At 48.1% G+C, this 10,211-nt stretch overlaps 1 protein-coding gene across 1 annotated transcript; it reads left to right on the plus strand.

Annotated features, from left to right (window-relative positions):
• The first annotated feature begins 333 nt into the window (after positions 1 to 333).
• On the plus strand, positions 334 to 7,914 carry LOC149363765 (uncharacterized). The gene is made up of 3 exons (XM_089573708.1): positions 334 to 789; positions 2,474 to 2,662; positions 7,374 to 7,914. The coding sequence occupies exons 1-3, from the start codon at positions 544 to 546 to the stop codon at positions 7,440 to 7,442; spliced, it is 504 nt and encodes a 167-aa protein (XP_089429834.1). The 5' UTR covers positions 334 to 543; the 3' UTR covers positions 7,443 to 7,914.
• The last annotated feature ends 2,297 nt before the right edge of the window (positions 7,915 to 10,211 follow it).

Below are 10,211 nucleotides of genomic sequence, written 5' to 3' on the forward strand. Positions count from 1 at the left end.
CGCATTATGAAGTAACGTAGCCGTGGGCAATTTTTTTTATTTTCGTTAACAACAAAGAGCTGGCTACCCCTCTCCCTCTCGTACGAGCATCACGCAACCTCGCCCCCACCTGGGGGACACACCAAGCCCACCTGCCCTAAATCCCACCAATCTATGGCAATAAAGTTGTTCCCTCTCTCTCTCTCTCTCTCGCACCTCAGATATAAACCAATTGCGTTAAATACTCGCCAAGTACGGCAATGACAGTTCCTAACCATGAAAAGAGAAAGAAAGGGAACGATCGTGGCATCGGACGCGGGCCTGATGACATCATCATCATCCCGCGTTCTGTATGTGCCATTAAGCCGGAGAACATAATCATCATCATGTCTCGCGCGGCGCAACTCCGGAGGAAACGCTGACAGCGCAAAGAGCGAACAGACCGGCCGAGGAAAGGGAGCTCTTGCTGCAAAGAGACATCCTGCGAGAACAACTCGTGCGTCCACGAGGCAGAGCGCGAGGCTGCGGCGCGCTGGAGGCACGGCCGAACTGAGAAGCGTCGCCATGAATTACTGCATCGAGACGGCCACATCCCGCACCAGCAGCACGCCAAGACATTCCGACCCGCATGTCACGGGGGCCGGCGCCCAGTGCTGCTTACGTCCCCCGCGGAGCTCGGGCTTCCAGCGTCTGAATCTCCGCGTCAGGACGCAGCAGTGCGAGTTGGAGCGCCCTCTGCAGCACCAGTCCCAGGGCGACGCGGCAGTCAACGCGGCCGCGGTAGCATCAAGGGCGACGCTCGGAGAGCAGGTATGTACTGTGTTATGGATAATATCTAGAGGATGCTTAACTGCAAAGGCTCTTTTGTTGCTGGCATTGATTCGCATTTCAAGATAAGGCTACTACGTGAGCAAAAATTACGAGGAACTTTAGCGGCTAAAGTGGTGAAAGGCGAAAGCCTGAGTGCTGCATTCTGCTACGCGACTGTTCACTTCACATTCTGTTGGCGCATTAATTAACTGCAAATTAAAGACGCTTTAGTTTTGCCTTTAGAAGTAGAACGCGACAGCCTGTTGTAGCGCTGCCAGGCGGTCCACGGAACGCGACCACCCGTTAGGCGCAATGCGTTGCTCTTTGAATGCAACGCTTTTTGAGGAAAGGTTCTACGCCTTGCTCGTCGGTAAATTGGTTTTTGAGGAAAGCAAATGTATCTGCCTCTCATATCTGGGTGGTCACCTAAACCTCGCCGTAACGGGAAGGGAGGAAGATGGGAGTGAACGAAGACACTGTATTCACTAGACGCGCCTTTGTTCATTCCAAGCCATCGAGCTAGCATGGCGGAACGGTAGCGTGCTCGTCTCGCACTCCGGAGACCGGGGTTCGATTCCCGAGCTCGGCCAATTTCCTACTCGGTTTTATTTATTTATCTGGTCTGACTAGAAAGGTTAATTACGCTAATTGGTTAAGTAAGTCCCACTAACTTGGAGAATCACTATACAATCCCTTTAATTGGTTGCATGGTTAGTAGCCAAAGTACAATTGGCCCCGTTTGAAATTCGCGCACTATGACGTCACGACCAATTCGACCAATTGAAAAGCGTGACATTTTCTGTCGACAACTTCTGCTTACAACGATGAGGCATTAAAGGCTTCCGCCTTAATACAAGCAGCTTTGCGTCTGAACCGCCAGCTACAAAGCACGAATTTTCGAACAAGCTTACGACACCGTTCCAGGAATATTTTCGCCCTAGTTACGGGATCACTGTAAATGTTTGTGGACAGCTCAGGGAAACCGTTTAACCTCCTTTCCAAAAAAAAAAACAAATAATCTTTCGGGGCAGGATGCATTGATTAAAAATTTCCTGACCATTAGTGGACGTATGAGCTGGTATATCAGCGTTCACAATTCTCAGTGATATGGGACCATATGACCCAGCTTGTCCACGGAATGGGATTACTTGTGCACAAAGTCGGACCTCAAGCGTGGCTATGGATTAAAGAGAGCTATTACTGGTTTGGTTCATGGAATTTAACATCCCGAAGCGACTCATGCTATGAGGGACGCCATAGTGAAGGGCTCCGGAAATTTCGACCGCCTGGGATTCTTTAACTTGCACTGACGTCACTGGTACACGGACCTCTAGAATATCGTTTCCATTAAAATTCAACTACCGCGGCTGGGATCGAACCCGCGTCTTTCGGTTCAGCAGCCGAGCGACATAACCACTGAGAACCGCGGCGATGTAGTGACCATGGCTTTACATAGCCTAATGAAGCTTTCGCTTCAAAATTTTTCAATGTCATCCGCTAATCATATATGTACTAGAGACAAACTCAGCTTCCTATTGTTTCGTTCAAAGTCAGCAGCACTAAACTGTTCGCGAAGCCCGTGATGTCGTCCGAGATTTATAGCCGGGCCCATATGCTGAGCATAAAACAAATTTCCGGATGCTTTGCCTGGAATAGGCTTCTATCATTTATGTTACCTTTTCAGCTGCACCAGCCAAGCCCTGACGCTATCAGCGTGTCCTGCACCAGCACCACTATGACCTACTCATATCTCAAGGCATTTGGGGGGAGGCCGGTCCGAGCTGCTCACGTTCTCCGCGAGAAACCGCAATCGAAGGCAGGCGCTGAGGAGGACCCCACTGGGCTGGTGCCATATCTACCACGGGCCAAGCAGGTATGGAAAACGTTTTTGGAGATAAGGCTCCTATTGTGAAAAGCTGCTGTTAAAGCTGCCATTTGGTCAATTTGGCACTGATTCAATCGTTAAACCGCGCTACAAGAGACAAAAGATGAAAAAAAAAAACGCCACAGAATCGATGACTCGCAAGTGATTTAAGGCTAAACCACTACTAATTACACAATGAGAAAAGCCAGCGGTGTGTGTTAGTAACTCGTATATGGTACAGGAAAGGACACCGATGGTAAGAAGAAAAAAAATTAGCAGCGGTTCAACTACTGCTGAACCTTTTTAGAGAGGAGAAGCTATGAGTTATCGGGCAACTGTAAGCGGCTTGGCCTCTGTAACGCTGTGTTCCGGGCACTGGATAGGCAGCGCACCCACCCTGCCATCCTGGCAGGCCGCTATTAATCTTTGATCGAGAGAGTTTGCTTACCCAATGAGGGCTGCGGCCTATTGCTGCAGTACATCGTGTCTGCCACAACGTTGTCAGCGCAAATGCATGCAGCCCACTTCTCCCTTTCATCACCCCACGTACCCATAAGCGCGATTCAGTTGTCCACTGACTAAGGGACCCAGTTATACGCTCTTCTTTTCGTTAGAAAATCATCGGAGTGTAAAACGTTGTCAACGCCAACGCCAATGAACACAATGAACGGCGACCGCTTATGGCTTCTATGACAAGTTATTGTCAAAACGTGTCGATGCCAACACATGCAGCGCACATCTGTCACTGCCGCCGCATAAGCACGGATGAGGTGTCCACTGTTCCAAGAGAGCAGTTATGCGCCTTTCCTCTGCTTTCCAAGCTCCCACTCCATTGGTTTTGTAGCTTCAAACGCGAATAAGGTGTCCACTGTACCAGAGGGCAGTCAGGCTACTTTCCTTGCTTTCGAAGCTGAAGGCCATTTGAAGGTGAAAACTAGGCACACGGTGATCGAAGGACGTGGTCCGCTAATGAAGCTTTCGCTTCAAAAAAAAAAAAATCAGGGGGCACTTTGGCTCTCTAAAGTGCTGCAAGGCGAATGCGTTTCCTGGCGCACTGTTTGTTTGTATTTATTTTTTATTTTTCATATTTCGTTTATTTTTATTTTTTATTTTTGCTCTTTTCCTTATTTTTATTGTTTTTTATTTTTATTTTCATACGTTATTTTTGTTTTGTTCTTATTTTGATTATTTTCTTATTTTTATTTTTTAATTTTTGTTTCCTGCACTTTATTCTTTTAATTTTGTTTATGAAACCCATACATTCACTAGATGCGCCTTTATTCATGCTCGAACCTTGAGCATTCGTGGCGGAGTGGTAGCGTCACCGCTTCAAATTCCAAAGGCCCTGGTTCGATTCCCACCCTCGGCGCAGTTTCCTTTTCAGCAGTGACGCCGAAAGGTGGACAAATCTGCCGACGCGTCTGTCAACACGGCTGCCGACAGCGTCTGCTAACGACAGTATGAGTCATTTCGCCTTAATAGTAGGCGCCATCGGTCGGTGCGACGCCTTGCCCGTTAAAACATGCTTGAACGCAACGCATTCTTGAGGAAAAGAAATCGAGCAGTAGTTGCCTCACTTATCTTGGTGGGCACCCGAACCGCACCGTAAGAGAACGGAGAAAAGAAAGATGCCGTAAAAGAGGGTTCAGGTATGATGTCGACCACCTGGAATCTTTAACGTGCAGCGACATCGCACAGCACACCGGTGCCTTTTGCCTTTCGCTTCCATCGAAACGCTGCCGCCGCGGTAACGTTCGAAATCGGGTACTCTGGCTCAGTAATCGAGTGCTTTAACCATTGAGCCACCGCGGCGAGCACTTTTGTCGTACAGCGTTCTGGGTAGTGTCATGCGATTTCTTGCTAGTCTGCTGGGGCTAAATTTGCAGGCTAAATTGCGACAGATTAGAAGTGATGACGTATGCACGCTCAATTGTATGCGTTTCCAGACTCGTTCCTCAAGGCTCCATTGACGTGTCCACTGAGATGTGAGAGTGGTACTGCGCCATTTTCTTTCCTCAAACGCCAATTTTCGAATGGAAGTTACCAATGGTGTCATACCTCTGTGTGTGGGCGGCTAGATGTCAATGCACACACGGAGAGCAATGCTTTCGTATTCCCGCACGTACCAGATTTAAGCGTATCTGCTGATATTTTTTATTCGGAGAAATTATCCTTATAAGCAGCTCATTTCCAGGAAAAAACAAAAGCCAATGGTGAGACAAGAAAATATTGTTTGTAGTTTATGGAGGTTTAACATCTCAAAGCGACTCAAGCACTAAGGGGCCATGTAGTGGAGCGAAACAGCTGATGAGCTGCGCTCAAATTTCACATTACGAAAAACGCAATCGTCGGCAGTTTTTTTTTTTTTTTTTTTGGGGGGGGGGAGTAATTGGCGCAGTATCTCTCCCACATCTCGGTAGACCCCTGAGCCAAAAGGAAGGCGCATAACTGCCCTCTTGGAACAGTGGACACCTCAATCGTGCATTAAGCTAAGTGGCCATAGTGAAAGATGTGCGCTCCATGCATTGGCATTGACAGCGTTGTGCCGGAAACGCGGCGCTTAAGCAATAGGCCGTCGGCGTTCGTTGTGTTCGCTGGCGTAGACAACGTTTTACACACCGATCTAAGTAAAGGAAGTGGACAGAACTGGCTCCCTGGTTCAGTGGATGCCTGAATCGCGCTTATAGCTACGTGAGAGGATGAGAGAGAGATATGTGGGCTTCCGGCATTGACAACATTGTTCCAGAAATGCTGCGCTGAAGCCATAGGCCATCGGCGTTCAGTAGGCGTTGGCGTTGACATTGTTTTAGTCTCATCATTTTAAGGAAAGTGCGCATAACTGGCTCCTTGATTCAGTAGACGCCTGAATCGCGCTTATAGGTACGTGGGTGGATGAGAGAGAGATGTGGGCTGTATGCGTTAGCGCTGACAATGGTGAGCGAACTCTATCGAACAACCATGAACTGCCACCTGCCAGGGTGGAAGGGTGGGTGGGGACTTTAGTGTACATATAAAAACAAACAGGAATTACCACTTATGCGGGAGAACACCCCGTTCCTCTCACTCGTAACGCCACCCAGGCCTTGAAATCCTCGCCAAATACTTGCATAGACCTCGTCTTTGAGAACGAGGCATTGGTGCAGTAATTCGAGCATATATTTATCGATTTCTCTGATCACAGTGCTTCCTTAATGACAAGAACTGTTAGCGGAGTGTTTTTGAAGAAGGAATGTGTGTGAAAAATAATGAGTTTTCTGTAATTCTGCATATATGTCTTGCTCGAATTCATTGCCTCAATATAGCGAAAAGACGAGACTGCTGATGAGCTGTCCTCTAAAAATTCTTACCCTGTTCTTTGGCGCATTTCGTGAGCCATTTCATCCGTTTTCTCAGGCCTGAGAAGAAGGCTGAGGTCTTGGTTTGTTGGGCTCCTGGGAATCCTTGTCTACACAAGGACTGTCACCGAAGACAGCCAATTTCTGAAAGAAATTACACCATGCATTTGGCGCACTGTGGTCAGTGTTGCTTATGCGTCATAAAACCGTATACACAAATATACTACTTCCTGGTATGTCAAGAGAAGTCTATTCCTCCAACTGTTCCTCCTACTTCCGAAAGCTTCAAGCGCCCAGCCAACCGGAGCCCGCAATCTTCAGTAGGTTACAAACTGAATCAGAATATATTCGATTACTTTCTTGCCTGTAATGCATTCTGAAATTTCTGAACTGTGTGTCTTCGGTAACGAACAAGAGTTTTCAACAATGGGCATTCTGACTTAAATTTTTCAGGATCATAGTGATTTTACTGGCGTAGATAAAATGTCTGATACCAGTTTATTACTAGAGAAGTTGACTAAGATCTGTTCATATAATCTGTTTAGATAGTCACAGATCTTTTCAATGGCGCAGTGTCTATCTCACGTATCTCGTTGGACACCTGAACGACGCCGTAAGAGAACGGAGGAATATTGGGGTGAAAGAAAGAAAGAAAGAGGTGCCGTAGTGGAGGACCTCGGAATAATTTCGGCCATCTGGGGATCTTTTATGTGCGCTAACATTTTATAGCCTTATAAATGTTTTCGCCACCACCCCCCCACTGCTCACGGGCGTCTTCTCAGCTTTTTCCTCCATCGAAACGCGGCCTCCGCCGTCGCGTTAGAACCCGCGTGTACTCCAGCTCAGCAGCTGGCCGTCCTAAATACTGTTCCACCGCAGTTGGTATTATAAAAATCCTTATTTTCCTGGTTCTGTTTCGCTGCATTAGAGCCAGTTATAGTGAACGCTGTTGTCTTATTTTGTGGTAGATTTTGTAAGGTAATTATTACGCAAGCAGGCGGCTCTTCCATAGGCTTGTAAGAACTGTATGCTTGGCGCGGGGGGTGGGGGGATGCTTCATTGGGGGATACCTGCTGCTGTTGCTGCTGAGAACACCTGGACACGACGCTTAAGTAGATGAAATACTACACCGAGCTGGTGGTGCCTGCCTTACGAGTCACCTGGGCGTAAATGATCTTTCTTTGCCATCAATTTCTGCCAACTACATTCTGTATGCACGCGGCTGTGATGGTCTCCCTGTATGAGTTACTGATTTTGTAATGCTGTTGAAGGGTGGAGCGAGAAAATTCCGCGGACAGACAGAAGTGAAAATGTACCTGTTACATTGTTGCATTAATATTAAATGCCTCTGTATTGCTTTCCTTCCTTTTTTTTTAAACACGCAGAGTTTCCTGATACAGCCTAGTGCGATCAAGCACGCTGTCTTGACGAACTGGGAGGGAGGCGGAAGTTAGGGCTGCCCAGATGCCGCGGCGTCTACGTTCAAGCGCCGAGATTACACGGAACACAGTCTACACAAGACCTGTGAAGGGGGGGGGAAGAAATTCAGCCTCTTGCGTCAAGAAAATGCCAAGGAGAAGAGGATTGCCACGGCGTTAAGACCACGGTGGATGCACTGCACAGAGAGAGACGCCGGCTATGCCAGCACAAACCCAGCTTTCGTCATAACATGCTACTCATTACTGTCACCAGTGAAGCTCGTGCTACTGGAAACTGCGTGACGGATTGCGTCACATTTTGCCAGACATATATGCCATCATACGTAGGTGTTGCCGATTTAAGTGGTGCACCAGCACTATGCGATGGCCCACTTTCTTCAGCAGATTCGGTGAAGAAATTCGATTATGGTTGATGTATTGTCGCAGCGAAAAAATGCCTGCGCGGTATTATGCGAATTTATAGGCGAATAAATATAATTTATGTTGATTGAAAGTCGTGAGTGTTTATCAATTACTTTTTCGCCCTCTCCATCTTCAACGTTGATGTCATTTTATTGTCCACTTTTTTCCCATCTTAAATGGTCCACTTAGCGAGATGACACTGTATTCTATCAACATGACAATGGGTGTCCGAAATTCCGAGGATTCTTTCAATAAGGCACCGATTATGTTTAGAGCAATGTTACCAAGATAACGCATGTGAGAAGCGTTGACGTTTCGCAAAATGAGCTTGGAAAGTTCCGGCTCTGCAGAGGCCGTGCTTTTCTAAATGGCGCGAGCTCTTTACGCGGCATATCTGCGGCCGTGATACGCGTGGATCAACCGACCGATGATTTGAATAAAAGCTCCACGCTGGTCAGGCTACCTCCTCGTCCTTGGGTAAGGTGTGCGTTCATCCTACATCAAAAATCTTGATCACAGCCGTGAAAAATTGCGTAACTATGGAAACGCATTTGCCGATCGACGCCCAATTATTGAGGCTACCGCAACTCGGATAATTTACACATTAGTCTGTGACGCATTCGAGGCATACTTTGTGGAGTAGCAGGCCAGGACCATGTTACCACCGGCCGACCTCTCCACCTTTCCCTCATTAAAATTCCTTTCTCTCTCTCTCAAGGCATACTCGGAAGCAATCGTTCAGATTTTCTGCTGTAATCAAATTGAGAAGAGCGAGCAATTGGTCACTGAAACGTAGAATCGATCACACCAGCAAGCTGGTCTTTGAGAGAACATTGTGAAGCAATACATCACCATAGGTTAACTTAAAGAGTATACCGTCTGGCTTTGTTTACTGAAAGGCAACGCTAAATTTCCACATCCAGCGCGCATGCCGTTCCCGTTCCTCTTGGTAGCGCAAAATTTCAAGTGAATTTAGGCAAAACGCACCTTTCGCGAAAACATCTATGACATTATACACTACAGCTCGCTCAAGCATGCCAGTTCCACCTTGTATACCACAATCAAAGTGATTGCAGTGCAAAAGGCTTCGATAAAGGAGTGCAGCATCGTCGGGGTAGTTTCGAAGTAACTAATCATCGAATGTCCCTTGCATTGATCTCATTTAAATCAACGTAAAGGAAGAAAATGCAACAATTCATTTGGGCACGTGGTGTACTGCGCGCCTAAGGACCAGGTTAGGGAGTGTGCGCTAATGCACTTGCAATTTCTCCTCCAACTCTGCTTTCACAACAGTGCTCCAAGTATTGAAGTTCACACCGCCACCGAAGCTCACTACCGCCTCATTCTCTCCGCCCCTGGAAGACAACTTCTCTCTACCCTGGCCTTCGCTCCTCCACCCGGTTGTCGCTTCCCTAATACCATGTCTCGCTCCTTGAGCTCATCGCTGGTCGTCGCTGCCGTCCCGGTCCATATGCACCCCGTCCTTAATGTTGGCCGTCGCAAGGCCAGTCCTTATCTGAAACGTGGTTACGGCTCCTTTGACACCGTTGCATACGTAGACAGTGCAGCGTATACCGCGCCCTTCCTGCCTTCCATCGGTCGTAGTTGTTCGTCATGGTCGCCAACTCACGGCTGCCTCCATTCACTCCTCGAACCCTGTAGTGGTCTTGAAACTCGCAGCGGCCCTCGCCATGACAATTCCTAGATCCGCTCATTGTGACTACATCTTGTCCGACTCCCGTTGTGCTTGCCAAAGCTTCCGCGATCTCACCGCAGACCGCAAATGTTATGCGACTCCTCCGTCACCAAACTCCTCGAGATTCGTCTCGCACTAAGACCTGGATCGCACACCACGAAGCTTTTGAGGGTAATCAAAAGGCGCATGCCTGGGCCCGCGCTCGTTTTAACCGGGCTCACATCCGCCGCCCCCGCTGACCCGGAACTCCGTTACGACCTCACACCACTACTCTTCGAGATTTTAGAGCATTATCGCTACCAATGCCGCCAATACCACCATGCTCATCCTCGCCTCCACAGCGAAGACAACGTTTCCCCTCTCCAACTTCAAACCGGCAGCTACTCTAACCTCGCGCGCTACCAGCGAGTTTACCCTACCAGCTACAGTGCCATTTGCACGCTATGAGGGGAACATGTCACACCGTCAGGGACTGCCAGGCATTTAGGAAGCCCCGGCTGCGAGTTCCGAATATAGCCGTCTGGGAACGTGCCCTCCTGTCGCCCCAACTGTCTCACAGGTGGTTTCAACCAAACAGAGACAGGTCTCATATATGAAGGCGAAAGCCTTTAACGGCTCATTCTCCCTTTAGTCCGTCCGGTGTTACAACCAGCGCCTGTATGACACGCGTTATATGCAGATGATAT

The sequence above is a fragment of the Amblyomma mixtum genome, chromosome 2 (assembly GCF_055824585.1).
Source record: "Amblyomma mixtum isolate Tamu chromosome 2, ASM5582458v1, whole genome shotgun sequence".
Classification (NCBI taxonomy): domain Eukaryota; kingdom Metazoa; phylum Arthropoda; class Arachnida; order Ixodida; family Ixodidae; genus Amblyomma; species Amblyomma mixtum.

Bases quoted from the DNA above. Each gene is read 5' to 3' on its own strand.
- LOC149363765 (XM_089573708.1), top strand. From the start codon at position 544: ATGAATTACTGCATCGAGACGGCCACATCCCGCACCAGCAGCACGCCA. The intron at 790-2,473 runs GTATGTACTGTG...TTACCTTTTCAG, and splicing joins GGGCGACGCTCGGAGAGCAG to CTGCACCAGCCAAGCCCTGA. The intron at 2,663-7,373 runs GTATGGAAAACG...TTAAACACGCAG, and splicing joins ATCTACCACGGGCCAAGCAG to AGTTTCCTGATACAGCCTAG.